Below are 19,147 nucleotides of genomic sequence, written 5' to 3'. Positions count from 1 at the left end.
AATCTACCAAACCATTCTTTCTGTCAAGTACCTTGTGACAGGTTTATGATAGCTAACCTTGAGGGTCACCTCGATTGGGTTGAGAGATTCATGCAAAGGGTATATCTCTGAAAGCACTTCCAGAAGTACCTAAGGGGGAAAGAACTGTTCTGAAAGTGGCAGTCATCATCCAGTAAAATGTGGCCCAGAGGGAACAAAGGGGAAAGAAAGAAACAGTCCCCACCTCCACCTCCTCCGCATCTCCTCCCCTCCTTCCTGACCACCATGAAGTAAGCTTCTCGGCTCTACCTCCATCTCCTCGCCATGAAGGATTGAAACCTCTGAAACTGGCAGCCAAAACAGAGTCTTCCTCCCTTCAAATATCCTCCTCTCCTCTCTTGTCACAGGGTGAGAAAGCTGACTAGAACAAGGCTCTAGTCATATATGGGAACATTTTATGTCCAATCCGTTCCTATCTTCCATCTGACTATTTTTCTCTCACATCATACAATATTTTTTTTCAGGCTTGGGGATTTGAACTCAGAATCTCAAGCTCCCATTCAGTGCTTCTTCTCTACTATTTGAACCATATCTCTATTTCTGGATTTTTGCTGGTTATTTAGGGAGGGGAAAAAAAGAGTCTTTGGAATTTATCTGTTGAGGCTAGTTCCAAACCAAAACTTGCTGATCTCAGCCTGCTAAGTGGGTTGAATGATAGCTGGAAGGAACGAGTGCCAGGTGCATTAAACAGCTTATGTGGTAAGAGTGTGTTGTTTATCTTTGCCTCTCAGAGTACAAGCTGTAGAAAAAACTAACATTTCCTGCTTGACTCTAGTGATTGAAACTGTGCCTGGCACATAGCTGGTACTCAATGAACATGTCTTGATTGATTCGGTGAATGAAAAAGTAAAATAACTAACTCAACAAATTTTGAAGAGATTTAACAAGAAAGGGAAGCACAGAAATCTGATGTATCTATCAATGCTAGGGAAGAAGGTGCTACCTCACAAGTGAAACTGGTAGAAACTTGAAAAAAAATGATCTTTGAAAAAGGAAGGTATTCTGAGGACAAAAATCTGCCTGGGGGGGCAGGTTTGACAAAAAGAGCTGTGAAAACTGGATAGCCACATATAGAAGACTCGGGCTCCCATCCTACACAAAAGTCCTTGATAGACTGAAGACCTAATATATGATCTGAAGCTTTGACACTAACAGGGGAAAACGTTGAGACCGAGACTCTTGATTATCCCTAACATCACCAAGAACCTACAGACCGCCAGAATCAAAAGATCACAGACCCTTCTTATTATACTTGGCCTCTCAAAGTAAAGTTAGGCCCTACAGGAATGAGAGACAGCTATAAGAATACACCAAGTTGCCAGGCTGGCTCTGAGACTCCAACAAAACTATTCTAAAAGGCTGGAAGTGGCACTGTGGCTCAAGTGGTAGAGTGCTAGCCCTGAGCAAAAGAAGCTCAGGGACAGCACCCAGTCCCAGAGTTCAAGACCTAGGACTGGCAAATATATATATATATATATATATGTATGTATGTATGTATGTATATATATATACACACACATCTATACACACACATACATATGTGTGTATATACATGTGTATGTGTGTGTGTATATATATATATATATATATCAAGTGAAATCGCATATAAGGGACACTACTATGTCCAGACATCGTTGGCTTATAAGAGACTTTGGGGAAACATATAACTGAAGATCTCAAAAGCTTTCAGTGGTCAGATAGTCATCCTGGGAGATGAAATTGGACTCTGATCATAAATTAGGAGCTGTCTCATTTCTTAGGAACACCGTACAGATTGACAGGACTGAAAGGGACCTGGCTTCATCACTCTTACTCACTGTGGCACTCTTGCTGGAATCTAAGCATTAAAATTAACTCATAAATAACACACATCATTAAAAGCAAATTAAAAAGACAATAGACTGACTCTATTAAAATAGGCCAGGTTCCAAAGGGTATATTCTATGAATGTCTATGTATATAAAGTCAATAATCCATTATCAAGTAGGCCACAACTATTGCCCTGAAGCTTCACAAATAGAAGAGGAAATGAAGGAGCATTCTAGTGTACAGAAGACATCGGATATCTTTAAAGGACAGAGTTGCTACACATGTTCATATGTAAATATGATCCAAGCTAAATCCATAAGATATTCTTCTGTACATGTAAAGTATTCCCCAGTTAAAAACAAGATAGATTAAACTCATATCACAGAGAAGATTGACAAATACCATACCTACATCCTTAGAGAAACTTTGTTCCTGGTTACTGTCTATCTTCTGGGCCTGGTTCTCTTGCCTAAAAATTATTTCCTACTCCTCTGAAACAGCTTCCATTACACTTGCATGCCTCTTTAAAAATAAAAAAAAACTACACAGAGATACATTTTCCTAAATAATAGCAAAAGATTTAATGAATTAAGAAGAGCACTCCTAATCTGAGCACAAGTTTACTCCAGTAAAACTAATCCATTACGTATTTCCAGGGAAAAATGAGGCCCTACACAATGCACCCAAGCTTAACAAACCAGCTTTGTGGTTCCCTTATGACTTCTTTATCCTTTAATCTACCCATGTGATTCTGCTTGCCCCTGACCATTAGAACTTTCATTCTTCATGCATACGTCATCCTGGACTGGAGTTTTCAGTCTGCAGAAACTTGCCAAACAGTTAGAGATCTTCCTTATCCCCAAAGATTCTGCCCCCAAAATGTGTTCTTTTTGTGATTCTGTAAAACTTACCCTAGTGGAGGCTCCCACACTCAGTCAAATTTGCTCTTTCCTGGTAACTGTTTTGCTTGGCTGTGCTTTTCTGAGAGAGAGTGACTGATGGCAAGTCAATAGTCGCCTCAGAATTCACAAACCCATCTCTTCTGTGCCTTTCCTTCAGCCTTGGCGTTCAGTGAGGTTTCTCCAGTCCTTCACTTCTCTGCCCTGTATGATGTGGACAGCACTCTAGCTTTGATGTTTTCAGTGGTTCTTCAGTAATCCCATGTTCAAACCACTATGCTTAATTAAAGTAACATTTTCACTTAATCCACAGCTATGCCACAGCCTCCCCCATTACCCACACACATCCGGAGCACCTGGTATTGCTCAGGGATGGCATGATTGCTATTTGGGGTGGGACAATTCTCCATTGTTTAGAACTACCCTATGCATTCCAGTAGATTTAGCACCCCTGAATTCTGCCTACTGAATACCTATAGTTCCTCGGCCTAGGATGCCATGCTAAGTAAATCATGCCCCTGGATTTTTCTAGACACTCCTTGCTGCCCCTTCTCCAACTGACTCCCTCCCACGGGGTCTTCCTACCTCAGTTCAGGCCATAGGCTGAACCACGTGAAATCGCCCTCTCTCTATTGCAAGAGCATGGACCATTAGCTGTTTAAGATGGGTAAACTGAGTATTGGACTTCTCCAGAAGTCTTCCCTACTGATGATGTCTGCAGCAGGCCAGGGCTTCCTTCATTCAAGAGCTTGTGGCAGTGTGCTGTAATCTCTGGGGCACTTGCCAGTCATTCCTCCTCCTCCTTGCCGGATTACTCAACCCTAATTATCTGGCCGCAAGTTACCAAGTCTTAATCCTCCCAGCATCTGGCACAGTGCCCAGCACTCAGTACCACTAAAGTTGTGTCTGCCAAATAAACAAACAGGATGTTGAGCTTGCTTTCCCTGTTGACTCAGGATTCCACTTCCTGGCACACAGAGATGACTACAGAATATTGTGCCTTTACTCTTTTATAGCCGTCCATCATATGACCAGTGTCTACCCTGCTTATGTGGATGGATGTGTCTTGGCTTTGTTTCATTTTGTCAGCAGGCCTGTCTCCAGTGGTCCTTCATGTTCTGTAGAATCGGAGGCAGACCAAGCCAAAGGTCCCCTTGAAGCATGCCATGAAAGCACGTCATGAAAATGGCATTGGTTAAAGACACTTCGTCTTTCTTATTTCTGGGTCTTCCCTCTGATTAGTGACCAGTCCATTTTTTCCTATGTAGTTATTTTCTTTTGGAAAATGGCTTAAGGATTCAGAACTTGCAAACAGAGAAACATTCCTATGGTGAATTGTTATGTCTGGTGATAGAAGGATGGAGCAAGTGATGTCTCCAAACATTTTATAAATGGATGCTTATTCCTGTGGCCATAAAGTTTATGAAGACATTTTTTCAAGTTTTTATATCACTGAATTCTGGGCTAGAGAATCTTTCTCATTTGGGGTTGGAGGACTTTGAATTTATAAAGGACATTGTAATTCTAGAATCACATCCGGGAGGGTGAGGGGCAGAGATAAAGGCAGAACTAAATGAGGAGTAATATAATTCAGAAAATATTCAGAGTGTGCCTTCAACATCAATCACAATAAATGACATATGATTTAGCAAGTGATTTTTTTGGCTTTCTTTCATTTTCAATAATTATCATTGGGATAATTTTTTATCTTACAAGCTTGCCACAATACATTAATAGACAAAAATCCTATACACATAGCAAGTTAAATAGTTAAAAAAATAGCTTATTGTTTTGAAGGAGGCCATAGAATCTTATTCACCCAACGGTAACATTATACTTCACTAAGCCACAAAACTTATAGGAAACCAGTGTTAAATAGCTAACCATAGAAAACCTACATCTATAAATAACACATAACATGCGGCTTGATTCTAGCATGATGCTTCAACAAAGCAACCTGTGATGCAATATGAATCAACTTCATCAATTGGATGAGTCCATTGAGGCACCGAGAAGTGTAGAAAGATCTGAAAGTGAACCCTCCAACCCATGTCCTAGTCTTCTGTCCTTGGGCTCTGTCCAATTCCATTCCAGAAGAGCAGCAGCTGTTTTTGTTGTTGTTGCTGTTGCTGTTTTGTTTTATTTTGTTTTTCCTCACATCTTCTTGGCTCTTTGGCTGTGAAGAGAAAAAAAGATGAAGAGGCTAAGCAAAGATAGAATGACTGCATGCCAGGAATGATTTTGGTACCTTAATCTCACCTAAGATTCCATGAGAGAAATCTGAGGTATAGTGAGAATGGACTTTTTCCAGTGTAACTAAAATACTTGATGACAGAAAGACTATCTGAATATACATATATATATGAATATATATATTTCCAAGTTCAGTGTAACTAAATACTTGATGACAGAAAGACTATCTGAATATACAGATGTATGAATATATATATTTTCAAGTTCGGTGTCTATGGTGACCCATTGAGGTTAGGTGCCATCTACTGCTAAAATTTTACTTGGTTACCATCAGTATCACTCAAACCCTTGAGTGCTACTTCATGAGTGATTATTGTCCAATTTTTAACAGACCACCAAATGGGAGATCCTGTGTAAATTTCAGAAATAGGGGCATCTTTGTACAAAGAGTTAAGCGTCTTGTGACTATCAAAAACCCAGGAGGCTCTAATATCACAGAGGAAAATGAAACACAATGAGGATGGTGAAGAAGATGGTGATGATGCTGTTGATGAGGATGATGCAATGTATAAGGGCAAAACATGCTCAACTAGAAGGCTTTCAAATATCCCAGTCCTGAGGCTGAAGAAACCCTGTCCCCCTGTGACCCACCCTCCTCACACTCCTCACTCCCTGCCATCAGGAGAGAAGCAATGAACTCTCACTGGTGCATACCTGACAATACGCATGGCCCTCTTCACCCACGGCTCCTTCGGATTCGCACACACCAACCTCCTTCTCATGTGGAAGCTAAAGGGAACGAAAATAGTGGATGTGCGTTAAGCTTGAACTTTCTCATTTACTGAATATTCCATGGAAATTTCCTGTTCTCTTTATTGTGCTACATACTCAACATTTATGCTACAAAGATGTGGTGACATAGCAAGTAATACTGATGCCACATCTTGATACAATAAACAAAAGTGACTCCTTTGACTCTCCCCTGCTACGTAGTGGTACCTGAACAATGGAAGAGATAACGACCAAAGATTGTTAGTTAATTTCACTGCTGGATTTTATTTAAAATTGGTATGAATCTGTCAATAGTCTACATAATTCCAAAATACTTATACAAACCAAGAACAGTAGAAGTGGTAATACAATTAACCTGAGATTTTACTTACAGCCACAACTATCTTTGAGTAGGTGCTCAAAATATGTCTTCTATCATGTTCCATATTAAGAGCTTTGTAAGTTTTTCTGCCATGTTCTTAAAAAAAAACTAAGCTTTGTCTTGTTTCAGTCTTATCTAAAGTAAACTTTTACTTAGAAACGAAATAAAGCCAGTAAATTTTGAGGTAAGCGTTAGATAAAGTTATCTTTGGTAGTGCCGCTATGCTTTTTCTTAAATGCCCCCTAAAGCAACGAGTTTGATATGTTAACTTCTTAATGGAACTGAATTAAAATTGATGAATAACTTACATGATGGCATTGATGTCACAAGCTTCATCAGCCAGCTGCCTTGTGAAGCCCACAATAAACTTAGAAGGCAAGGCCTTCTTTGTATATTGTAGACAGCAGTCAAAGTTACTTGCTGCTGAAAATGAAATAAAAGTATTTATGAATAAATGAAATTCTCCTGTGATTGATATTATGCAACTACCTAAAGTTGTCTTAAAAACAAAACCAAAAGAAAGAAAAAAATCCAAGCTAGACACCAGTGGCTCACATCTGCAATCCAGCTATTCAGAAGGTTAAGATCTGAGGACCATGGTTCAAGGCCAACCTGAGCAGAAAAATCTATGAGACTCTTATCTCCAATGTGTAAAGCAAATATAAAAAGCAGAGTGTGGAAGCTGGGTGCCTGTGGCTCATGCTTGTAATCCTAGCTACTTCAGGAGACTGAGATCTGAGAATCGCAGTTCAAAGCCAGCTTGGGCACCAAAGTCAGTGAGACTTTTATCTCCAATTAACCACCAGAAAACCCAAAGTGGTACTGTGACTCAAGTGGTAGAGCGATAGCCTTGAGCTGAAGAGCCCAGCAACAGTGTCCAGGCCCAGGCTGTAAGCCCCATGACTGACATGAAAAATAAAGCAGAAGGTGGAGCTGTGGCTCACAGTGCTATCCTTGAGCATAAAGGCTCAGGGAAAGTGCCCAGGCTCTTGAGTTCAAGCTCCAGGAATGAGACATAGACACATACATGTGCATACATACATACACATATGCACACACAATCCAATAAATCTGATATACATGGTATATGATCTATTTAGTGGAAAATTTTTAATGTCTTTGAAATTCACTTTGCCTCTTTAGAGATGTAATTTCACATTTTTTATGTTCTTTATGATGATACGTTGAGAAGTCTTGGTTCGGTTATATCATTGAGAAATCAATGACTTCTGTTGAGCAGAGCCTCTTTTTAGTATGAAACAGTCTATTTTCTTTCAGTTCACCAGAGTCATTCAAGAATAATAGAAGCAACCCTCAACAAATCATATTAAAAACAAGAAAAAGTAACACCTTTCTAAGTAAAATTTCCAGGGGTAGAAAAGAAGAAGAAATCTGCATAATTTAATTACTTTCCTGGCTACAGAATAATGAGAAGTGAGATGATGAAAGAAACTATAATTTATAGAAACCACAAAGAAGTCACAAAGAAAAATGTAATCTTTTTTTAAGCTAAAGCTATAAGCACCTGGATAGTAGTTGATGGGAGTTTTACATTTTGTCTAAAAAAGTTCAACCTGCATTTTCAGCCCTCCTGCACCTGTCATTAGGAGTGATGTAGTTTTCAGTCATGAAGCAATGTTTGAACACTCCCCTGAGTTAAACTACAACCTGCTTGTAAAGTACAGAATAAATGTTATCACTGCATTAGAGAGCAATGTCCCCAGGGCCTCCAGAAGGTAATAGAGGCCAAGCACCATAATCTCTATCAGAAGGACAAGTTTCAAACGTTCCTGACATAATTCCGTTGTGAGGTGAAAAGGTTGAGAAGAGTGGAAATGGTTTCTACACTTCAGAAGGATTTGCCATCATAGTCATGTTATACAGAGCTACCCACTCCCAGAAATGCAGAAATGTTCAATACAGGAGGTCTCTGAAAACCCACCACTAAGCAAATGTCCTGGAATGGACTGCAGAGATGATGGGAGAAACCTCTCTCTTCTCTATTCACTGGTGCATTGACAGCCCCTACCATGCTCTCTCGAGCACATTTCCCAGAGCTTCCAGCATTGGGGACCCTCAGATGAGCTCAAGGTTTAGAGAAAAATGAAAATGACACCCCCTCCTGTGCTAACACAGCAGGCAACACTTACCTTCTGTCCTGCTGCAAAGGTGTAATAGCAATACTAAGGCGAAGGAGGCCAGGAATAGACACTTGTTACTGCACTTCATCTTCAGCTCCAAGTTAGGTCGGCTCAGTGCTGGTACCCACAGCTCCGAGAGTGCTGTCCTGTTCTTCTAGAAGTCATACTTATAGAAAAATATTGGAAATGCACACAAGAAGGCGTGTCTCACTCTGGGGTTTTCCCCACTGATTAATCCTCCCCAGCAGGTCATGTCGTCATAAAGAAAACCCACAGGGAAAACTTCCTGCCTTTCTCTAATGTTGGGAAGGAGGAAAGGTTGGAGTGAGGGCTGGGTGAGTTGAGAAGGGGAAGGTATTGAGAAATTCTTCAAGTGTGCCAAGAGGAAAAGCAGCTCAGTACACCATGGCACAGAAATGGCTTCTGTCCAGTTTTGACTTAATCTCTTCTATTTTCTGAAAAGAGACAGTGACACAAAGATCCCCTGAGTGGGAACATTCCAGCACTCCTATTTTTAAGTTCTGTTTCCTTTCCAGAGGTGCTCAGGGGAGGAGGAAGCAGGCACAATTGCATGATGGATCCTCACTAATCGGAAGAAGGACCCTGGATTTGTAAAACAACCTTCAGAACATGACATTGGACAACACAGTCATTGTGAAAATACTAGCACTTAAGGAAGACTCAGACCTCAGATCTGATCTCACCTCAAGGCTCCTACGATTCATATACATTTATGTGGCTCTAGTCAATATTGTAGCCCAGAAAATAATTTCCACCTGCCCTCCATTCTTCCCTACACTGTACTCATCACTATCGTGTACTTATCACCTATCACTTATAGTATACAGAGCCCAAGAAAGAGTTCAGAAAACAAAAAAGCTCTGATAATAATGACAATGATGATTACATATTTGGAATTTCCAACCTAAGGTGGTATAACAAGAACCACTCCAAGATATTATATAATAGGAAACAAAAGAGAAATTGAATAGATTAAAAAAAGAACTGTTACCAGAGATCAAGAAGGACTTTCAGAATAATAAAGGGCCAATTCATAGTAAGGTATAGAAATGATGACCATATATTTTTCTTTCTATCTATCTATCTATCTATCTATCTAGATAGATAGACACAAATATATATATAACAGCATCCTAAAATATATGAAACAAAACCTGACAAATCTGAAAGAAGAAATAGACAATTCAACAAGCAAGTTGGAGGCTTCTAAACTATACTTTCAGTTCTTAGTAGAAAAACTAGAAGACTCATAAGAAAATGAGGACCTCGAACAACACTACCAGACAAGTGGCCCTAGTAGACAACTGTAGAATATGCTACTCAACAAGCATGGAAGAGGCATGTGAAACATTCTCCAAGAAAAACCTACATGACAGGCCTTACAGTAGATTTAAAGGGACTGAAATAACATTGAATACCTTTTCAAGCCCAGTGGCATTAAATCAGAAATTAATAGCAGAAATTAATAATTAATGGAAGGATTCACCAATATGTGAAAATCAAGACATGCCAAAAATAAACAAGATTTCAAGGAAGAAATCACAGGGGAAAATAGAAGAAGACCTGAAGTGGGTAAACATAAAAGTTTAATACATGGAACCCTCTGGGGTGAGTGAAAGCAGACCCTAGCAGGAAACAAATAGCTGTAAACATCTCAGGGGGTGGGGGGATCTCAAATCAATAACCTAGCCATTTACTTTAAAAAAAAGGACTAGAAAAACATGTAAAGTGAAAAAAGGAAGAAATAATCACAAATCAAGCATCATTACATAGAATACTACAGAAAATAGGAAAGGAAATCAGAGGAGCCAAAAACTAATTCTTTGAAATGATCAGCAAAAGTAGCAAGCCTTAATTATAATAACCAAGAAACAGTAGCAACAATAAAAACTCCTTAGGAATGAGAGAATGCCATTGACCTTAAAGAAATAAAAGGACTGTAAGAAAATTCTATAAAAAACAAAGGAAATAAAAATGTTTAATTGGATTATATGACAAGAGATTAATTATATCTACTAACAATTAGTTAATACCTTTTTTCACAAACTAAAGCACAAGATTAGATTCTTCAAAGAACAAACATCTATCCACATAAACAGAAGAGAATGCTTTACAACTGGTCCTGTGAATGCAATATTAAAGATACCAAACTCTGAAGAAAATAAATCACAAGCAAGGAAAACCATAGGTTGGTATTCCTTATGAATACAAGCATGAACATATTCAGTAGAATAATGTCAAAGTAAGTCTAAAAATGTATAAAACAGTATACATGTGCACATAGAATTGCTTCCAGGAACTATGATGCACCATATTGGCAGGAGGATCAAAAAAAATATGAGGATCAGGAGCGTAGCCTAATGGTAAAGTGATCGCCCAGTATGCAAGAAGCCCTGGATTCAATTCCTTGGTACTACATACACAGAAAAAGCCGGAAGTGGTGCTGTGGCTCAAGTGGTAGAGCGTTAGCCTTGAGAAACTGTGTCCAAGGACAGTGTTGGGTGGTGCTGTGGCTCAAGTGGTAGAGCGTTAGCCTTGAGAAACTGTGTCCAAGGAGTGTCGGGTTGTGTTGTGGCTCAAGTGGTAGAGTGCTAGCCTTGAGAAAGCTCAAGGACTGAGCCCATGCCCTGAGTTCAAGGCCCAGGACTAAAAAATAAATGGAAAAAGAAAAGTAATTCTTCAATGTAATAAAAACAAAAGTGAGCTATAAAAAAAAAATTCCCTCAGTGACTAGCACACATAAAGGTCAAGGACTTTGTGCTTTTATTCTGAGATCAAAAGCAAGACAGGATATCTGCTTTAGTCATTTCTGTTTAACATTGTCCTGGAGAGTCTAACAAGGGCAATTAGGAAAGAGCAGAAGAAGAAGAAAAGAACAGGAGATGATAAAGGATCACGTATATTAACTTACAGGTGATGTGATCTCATGTGTAGAAATGATAAAGAAAAGAAAGTAAAAGAAAAACATTTAAATCATTGATGAATTTGTAAACTAAAGCTCAAGGGTAGGAGAGTAGCCTTGAGCTGAAGAGCTCAGTGACAGAACTCAGGCCCAGAGTTCAAGCCCCATGATCACAAAAAAAGAAAGAAAGAAAGAAAGAAAGAAAGAAAGAAAGAAAGAAAGAAAGAAAGAAAGAAAGAAAGAAAGAAAGAAAGAAAGAAAGAAGGAAACTGCACTAATCATGACACGGGTGGCTGTTCTAATCATAAGTACATAAATCAATGCCCAGAATTGACCATCAAAGGCTGGGAATTTGCCTCAAGTGGTTGAATACTTTCCTAATAATCAGGCAACCCAAACTTCAAACTCCAATTTAAAAGGAAAAAATAAAATAAAATAAACAGGGGCCGGGAGTTTGGCCTACTGGTAGAGTGCTTTCCTAGCATGCACAAAGACCTGGGTTCGATTCCTCGGTACAACAAACACAGAAAAAATCTGGAAGTAATGATAAGACTCAAGTGATAGAGCTCTAGCCTTGAGAAAGTCCAAGAACAGGGCTCAGGTCCTGAGCTCAAGCCCAGGACTGGGGAAAAAAAAGAAAGAAAGAAAAAAAGAAAATAAACATGGAGTCTTGAAATTTACCCTCAAGTCTTTGGTTGACTTGTTTTTGCCTATGGTTATAAAATCATTCAATGAGAGAAATAACCATCTTTTCAACAAATGGTACTGGATGAAGTTAGTCCAAACTTAAGCCATAGTCTGAGAGGAAAACATCACAGTCAGTCTTCATGGCCTTGGGCTAAGCAATATTTTTTTTTCTGAACAAAATATCAAAATCTCAAGTAACAGAGCAACTAAAAATTAAAAAAATAAAATGAACTATTATTAAACTTTAAATCTTTGTATTTCAATGACTATAATAAAGAATGTAAAAAGCAACCCTGGGGAATAAATGAAATATTTTCCAATTATATATCTGAGAAGGGGTTTAGCTTCCACATAGAAAATGATAGAGTGCTTACATTTCACTGGCAAATAAAACCCAGTTTTAAAATTAACAAACAGCTGGGTAAATGTTTCTTTTTAAAATAGTAAAATTTTAAAAATATCAATGTAGAAGAAAAAAGACATAAATGTTCATTGAGTACCTGTACATGCACAAGATGTTCCATGTTCTTAGTCATAGGAAAATGCAAATCCAAACCACCAGAACATGCCACCTCACACAACATACTAGGATGGCAATAACCAAAAGGCAAGCCTTCCCTAAAATGCAGAGAAATTGGATCCTCACACACCACTGCTATTACTGAAAAATGGTGCAGGTACTTTGGAAAACAGGTTCAAAATTCCTTAAATATTTAATTCTATCATCTTACCCAGAAATTCTATTTCTAGGAATACACCAAAGAAAATGAAAATATATACCCAAACACACCAAAAATATGTATATGCATGGATGATTCTAACAACTTTATTCATAATTACAAAGTAAAAGTCAAAAGCACTCAATGACATTCATGGATAGATACAATTCAAAATATAATAGTTTGTACAATGACAACAAAAATAGCAACAAAAATTAATGAAGGAGGGACTGGGAGTTTAGCCTAGTGGTAGAGTGCTTGCCTAGCATGCACGAAGACCGGGGTTCAATTCCTCAATACCACATACATTGAAAAAAGCAGGAAGTGGTGCTGAGGCTCAAGTGGTAGAGCTCTAGCCTTGAGAAAGTCCAAAGACAGTGCTCAGGCCCTGAGCTCAAGCCCAGGACTGGCAAAAAAAAAAAAATTAATGAAGGAACAATAGAAACTACCAGAAAGAGATGAAACTTGGGAAACACCATAGTTAGTACAAAAGAAAAAAAGAAAAAAAAACCAAACAGGTCACCTGTGGTAGCATCAATCTAGGTGCAAGGTTCAGATCTAGAGTTTCATAGAAGCAAGAAGTAGAATGTTAATGGCTGTCTGGGTTAGAGTTGGGGTAAGGGAGAGGGACAAAGGGATGTTTATGGGTATGACTTTTCTGTTTACATCTTTATCTAAATTTAGACATTGATAATGGCTACACAACCTGGGAACCATAAAAATAGATTAAACTGTACTCCTCAGGAGACTAACATTTATGACATGCCAATTTACCTCAAGAATGTTGATAACAATAACACACAAAAAGAATTTTCCATTTACCTGTGTCAAACATCAAAGCTGGCCCACACAGCCTCTCTTTTCTTCATCACCGCTCACCCTGGCTCCCAAACCTGTATCACTTCCCCATTATCTCCCATTCCTATCATCTCTCTTCTCTTCCCCTCTCTCATCTGAATCACATCTTTTTCCCCTCCCTTTCGTAGCAACAAAAAAGAAATAAAGAAATGATTTTATTGCTCCATGCTTTACATTTGCTATTTTCACTTGAAACATTCTTTTCATTTATTTTTGGTTTGGTTGATTGATTTGCTTTCCTTTGGGGGGGGCGGTGAGGGTAGGTATGGAGGATCAGTTAGTGAATGAGCCAATAGAAATGTTAACATATAGTTTCCAATGTAATTTATTAAAAATACTATTCTCTCTTTCCATTTCAATCTCAAGCTTAACCCCCTATCCTTAATCTTAGCTGTATTAAACAACATCATCAAGTGACAACTCTCATATAGTAGTAGTTACATAAGTTTAAATTAGACTAAAAATTACCTACCACCCCTTGACCTTGTGACTACTGGAATAGCTTAGCACAACACATTGTATTTGTGGGAAAGCTGGGATTGACAAACCCAGTTTACAATTATGTACCACACACAGTCCTTGATAAGGATAATGAATGACTATGTTATCGGTTTGCATTTGTACTGTATTGTATAATACTTTTGATTATCAATTTACAGTGTATACTTCCTACTTACAAAACAAAAGCTACTTGTAAGGCCGCCTCATGCATGTGCCATCCGGGGTATTCCAGAAGAAAGCCTTGTTTCCACAAAGGATGGCAGCTCTCTACATGTTACTGCCCTGTGGGATACATGTGATACAGCTCCTAAAAAAAAAATTAAGAAATAAAATTAAAGGTGTGGATCCTGACCATTTTGACAATTGATTATCACTTTCACTCACCCATTAAGTGTGCATGAAATCAGACCACAAACTAGGCCCAACTTACAGACAAAACAAATCCTATTTCCTGTTTCACGAAGTTTTATTGGAGTACAACAGCACTCACTTTTCCACGTGTTGTCTGCACTGCTTTAGCACGACCCTCGTAGAGTTGAGTAAGTGTAACACAGGTGTGGTAGAAAACTTCAAAATAGTTAGTGTCTAGCCTTCTACCAAAAACATTCCTAAGATGTGCTCTAGAATGTGATTTTTAATGATAACATGGGAATCCAAACGTGTTGCAAAGTTGAGGTTTATTCAAATTTTAAACTTAAATTATTTCCAGTTTTTGGTATCATGAGATGGGCTTCAAAGAGCACTGATTCTCCAAGGCAGATAATATTACAGAAATGAGTCAATAGTACTCAGCTCCAATAGTATTTATTCTGCTTTCTCCTTAACTCCTTTCATAATGGCCTTATTAATGCACCATGAGTGTGTTTATATTGTTCTTATCATATTTTCAATAGCACAAAACTATTCAACTCTTAAAATAGAAAAGCTTGGAGGCCTCAATATCTTCATCATGGAGGCGAGGACAAACGAGGCAGAGAGATGATTTAGGAATTGGATGTAGACACCTGATCTCCTCCCTAGATCAATGTATTATTCCACCCAGCTCTCCAAGTGTTTATTACCCGACAATCCAATGGGTCTTGTTACATGCAGTTAACCTGCACTTTAGTTGGTTTTTTTCAGGTAGTAAAACAAGTTGTATTTCCCATACAAGCTTAATTACACACTAGGTATCATAGAGAGCACTAAAATAGAAATAGCCTGGCCACACACTTATAGTCTCAAATGCTCAGGAGGCTGGGTCAGAAGGCTCACTTGAGCATCTGGTATTGGAGGACAGGCGACATAGTAAAATCTTATCTCAAAATAAATTAACTAAGAAAACATATTTTAAGAAAGGATAACAGCAATATAAATGATCACAATAGATACATAAACCAATCCTCTTCTCTCTAGGCTTTGTTGCTTGGGTTCTCTTGAAAGCAGAACCTAAGATACAGATCATTTATGTGTGAGACTATCTCAGGAATCAAGAAGGAATCAAAGAAGGTGTGGGGAAGGGATTACTACCCAAATCATCTGATGGCCCCCGGGGAGCTGATATCAACAAGTCCTCTGGAGAAATAGACAGCTGACTTCCAGCATTGTCTACCTAAAGGGTGGACACTTGATGTGTTGTCTCACATCCCTCATTAGTTGAGGTTTGTTCCCAGGACATTATTAATCCCTTCTTGGTTTGTGTTGTCCTTGGGAGAAGGGAGGGACCCAAAATTCTACCTCAAAATAAGTCCAAGAGTTTCTAGTATGTGGAAAACAAGTCGTGGTCAGAGTGAGTTTGGGTGAGCTGGCTTGGTACTTTCCCAATAGCTACGGCTGAAGTCAAATTGGGTCCAGAAGTCTGGACCACATAGGTTCAGGGCTTTTCCAAGACATGAAAGTCAATGCTAAATCCTTCCCTACTTCAGAAATAAAGCATGAACTATCTACAGGTAATGGAAATAATAAAACTCATACAGGAGAGGACATTGTACCCTGACAGATGAATTTCTCTCATTCTTGTGCAAGCAGGCCACATTACTTTAAAATGCTTTTACATGCTTCATCTTTCATTTTGATGTTCAAAGTTTTGTGATGGAAAAGTGTGTGATTCAATATCTATTTTAAAAATAGAGCCAATTATGATAACTCACACCTGTAACCCTAGCTACTCTGAGAGTGCCAACAAGGTGGATCACAGTTCAAAGCCAACCCAAAAAAAACGATGTAAGACCCCATCTCAACCAATAAAAGCTGCAAGTAGTAGCATGTGCCTGTCGGTGTAGCTACACAGAAGCAAAATAGAAAGATCATAGAATAGGGCGGCATAAAAGTGAGACCATGTTAAAAAATAACTAAAGCCAAAAGGACTTAGGGGCATGGCCCATCAGGGACTCATTAGTGTCTTGCCTATCTAGCAAGCATGAGGCCTTGAGTTCAGACCTGCAGTAGGACAAAGAAAGAAGGAAGGAAAGCAAAGAAAAGGAAGCAAGCAGAAGGGAAATGGAAAGGGAAAGGGAAATGGAAGGGAAGGGAAGGGAAGGGAAGGGAAGGGAAGGGAAGGGAGAAAATCACTTGTTCCTGTTCCTAATCATTTCAGATTATTGCTTCTTTTGCATAAGGAAGTTGGGGACTTAGCTGCTTTCCAAAAAACCTTTCTTATCAGGAACAACCACTCTGTCCCTGAAACAAGAGTTCAAAGGTTTACACAGGAATTCCCCGCTGTGAATTTTGAAGCCAAAGAGCCACTTGTGACACTGGAAAGTAATTTGCATAAGCTGAGCCAGCACAAGGCTAGTTTTTTGTCCCAATTGAAGAACCTAATGTACCCAGACAAATGTGTTCCTTCATTACACTGATAAATTCTCTGCCGCTTTTAGGGAATAAAACCTTTCTCCATTGTAGCATTCTCAAAGTCATTCTGCATTTTGTTGTTCAGTCACCATTAGACTACCTAACACCTGTCAAACAGGCTGTCAAACAGCCCAAGAAACCAAGGCTGAAGGCTGATATCATAGGATTAAAATTCTCTTAAAAAGAAAAATAAATATTGTATTACACACCACTGTTGATGCTGGATGTCCATACGTTAGTATAGGCTGTGGCTTTGAGATGATGTCTAAATTTTCCAAGTCAATACTATTAGTTAACTGAAGTATGTTGATTAATTTTTTGTATCTCAAAAATATTCCTTATTTCCCATGTTCACAACAATTAAAATTTATCACATTAGCTTAGCATTGTTGGTTTAGACTTATAACCCTAGCAACTTAAGAGGCAGATATCTGGAGGACTGCATTTCAGAACCAAACTGGTCACAAAGTTCCAGGGACTCCATCTAGCTGGGCTTCATGCATACACTTATTGCCCCAGGTATGGCTAAGCATAAATAAAGGGATTACTGTCCAGACCAGCCCTGGCCAAAGGTGAGACCTTATCTCAAATAGAACCAAAGCAAAAAGGACAAGAGATGTGGATGAAGTGGTGAAGCACCCACCTAGCAAGTAAAAAGCCTGAATTTAAAAATCACACTCTCCCTCCAAAAAGACATTTTAGCACACTAAAATTAGGCTCTTCTTTTTACTTAAATATCCATAAGTGCTTGTCAATTCCTTTCTTTTTATTTATGTACTTTTATTGTAAAGGTGATATATGGAGGGGCTACAGTTACATATGTAGGGTAATGAATACTTTTTTTTTGAAAAATATCACCTCTCCTCCTCATTTTCTTCCAGTTTCCCCCCAGTGACTGCCCACAAGTTGTATGGTTCATTTTCAACATAACATCTAATGAGTAACACTTCTGTATTTGTTCATCCCTCCTCACAAGATTTCATTACACTCCCCAAAGCAGATAAACTTACAAACAAGACAAAAGATACAAAAAAATAGAAGAGTAACAAAGGAGAGAAGGGGAAAAAAAGCAGAATTACAAACATCCTGCTATTTCCCTTTCTTGAAGTTCATTTCAGTAAACTTCATTTTATGTGATCATATGCACATAGCTATTGAGCCTTTGTGATCCTCTCCTAAGAATATCCTCCTTCATTCTCACTATGTGAATGTTTCGTCTTATAAACTTTATCATGTCCAGGTGTAATTTTTTTTTCTTTTACCATCCAGTGTGTTTACTTGTAGATTTATAGGTAAAATCTAGCTACAACAAATGAAGGAAACCATGCAACCTATGTCTCTTTGGGTCTGGTTTACTTTGCTTAATGCATAATATTATGCATTAAGAACATTATGCAATAATATTCTTTCTGATGGAAGCATAGAATTCCATTGCGTATATACACCATATGTTCTTGATCCATTCATCCACTGAGGGGAATCTGGGTAGATTCCCTGTCTTGGCTATGATAAATAGCAATTCCACTCCTGGGGATTTATCCAATGGGCTACAAACAAGACCACACTGAAGCTATCAGCACAACCATATTTTCTTAAAGGAGCTTCACTTATGAAGTTCTGGGTTCTTGTTTTAATAATGTTTCCTTATATTCACATTCAATGGAGGAATGCAACCAAGTTCTTCCTTGACTTTATAACTGAGTTATAACTGGTAAGTCCCTGGGGTGTCAACCTTTAATAAAACATGTAGAAACATATTCTGGGTACAGAAGAAGGAGGAAAGAATTTCATGATATATGAATGACTGCCTTGCTGGGGTGGGTGGGGAAGGCATGGTAGAAGAATAGCATATTTATAGGCCTCAGAACCACAGCTGCTCCTGAATATTCCAATGGTCCTAATAGAATTGTTGCATATTCCCTCTTTTCCTTGCAAGGTGATTTTATCATAAAGACAAACTCTGAATGTTCAGCAGAATACAAAGTTTCTTAGCACCTTTTCTTCTTTTGAAAGTTAGCACAACTTAATAAAGCACAATGTGGAAAAAAATAACACAGCTATAAATCTCATTCTTTACTTTAAAAGTGTACTGGCCTCACATTCACTCTACTAAAAATCACAAAATATAAAAATAAGTCAAAATATGAGCCACAAATTCTAAAACAACTGATGAACCACAAACTCAGCATCTAGAAAATTATAGTGTTAAATACAAGATAACTTCAAGACTGACTTCTGAAACGTTTCATGTAAATTGGATCACATTATAGATTTTTCTATTATTAGTATTAAATAGTTATACCAAGGGATTACAATTCTATGAGGTGACACATTATAAAATGTTCAATGTACCTTTCCCATTTAAGATTATGAATATCATATCTTTGCCTTTCAGA

General features: G+C 38.3%; 1 protein-coding gene across 2 annotated transcripts; it reads right to left on the bottom strand.

The window, feature by feature from the left end:
• Nucleotides 1–4,454: 4,454 nt before the first annotated feature.
• On the bottom strand, nucleotides 4,455–8,359 carry Ccl20 (C-C motif chemokine ligand 20). 2 transcript variants are annotated; one of them, XM_090354405.1, is made up of 4 exons: nucleotides 8,244–8,359; nucleotides 6,402–6,516; nucleotides 5,655–5,729; nucleotides 4,455–4,923 (listed from the first exon to the last, which is right to left on the bottom strand). In XM_090354405.1, the coding sequence occupies exons 1-4, from the start codon at nucleotides 8,320–8,322 to the stop codon at nucleotides 4,902–4,904; spliced, it is 291 nt and encodes a 96-aa protein (XP_090210531.1). In that variant the 5' UTR covers nucleotides 8,323–8,359; the 3' UTR covers nucleotides 4,455–4,901. The 2 variants fall into 2 exon arrangements, with proteins under 2 accessions (XP_090210531.1, XP_090210532.1); XM_090354406.1 differs by having other exon boundaries at nucleotides 6,402–6,513.
• Nucleotides 8,360–19,147: the final 10,788 nt, after the last annotated feature.

This window comes from Megascapheus bottae, chromosome 21 (genome assembly GCF_031878675.1).
Source record: "Megascapheus bottae isolate mThoBot1 chromosome 21, mThoBot2.hap1, whole genome shotgun sequence".
Lineage (NCBI taxonomy): Eukaryota > Metazoa > Chordata > Mammalia > Rodentia > Geomyidae > Megascapheus > Megascapheus bottae.
The sequence above is the reverse complement of the archived record's forward strand: the minus strand, read 5'-3'. Positions and strand labels throughout refer to the sequence as shown.

What these genes read in the sequence shown, in the direction of transcription:
- Ccl20 (XM_090354405.1), bottom strand. Translation starts at nt 8,322, where the DNA reads ATGAAGTGCAGTAACAAGTGTCTATTCCTGGCCTCCTTCGCCTTAGTA. An exon ending in TGTGACATCAATGCCATCAT is followed by an intron (nt 5,730 to 6,401) that starts GTAAGTTATTCA and finishes CGTTCCCTTTAG; the next exon opens with CTTCCACATGAGAAGGAGGT. An exon ending in AGGGCCATGCGTATTGTCAG is followed by an intron (nt 4,924 to 5,654) that starts GTATGCACCAGT and finishes TTCTCTTCACAG; the next exon opens with CCAAAGAGCCAAGAAGATGT.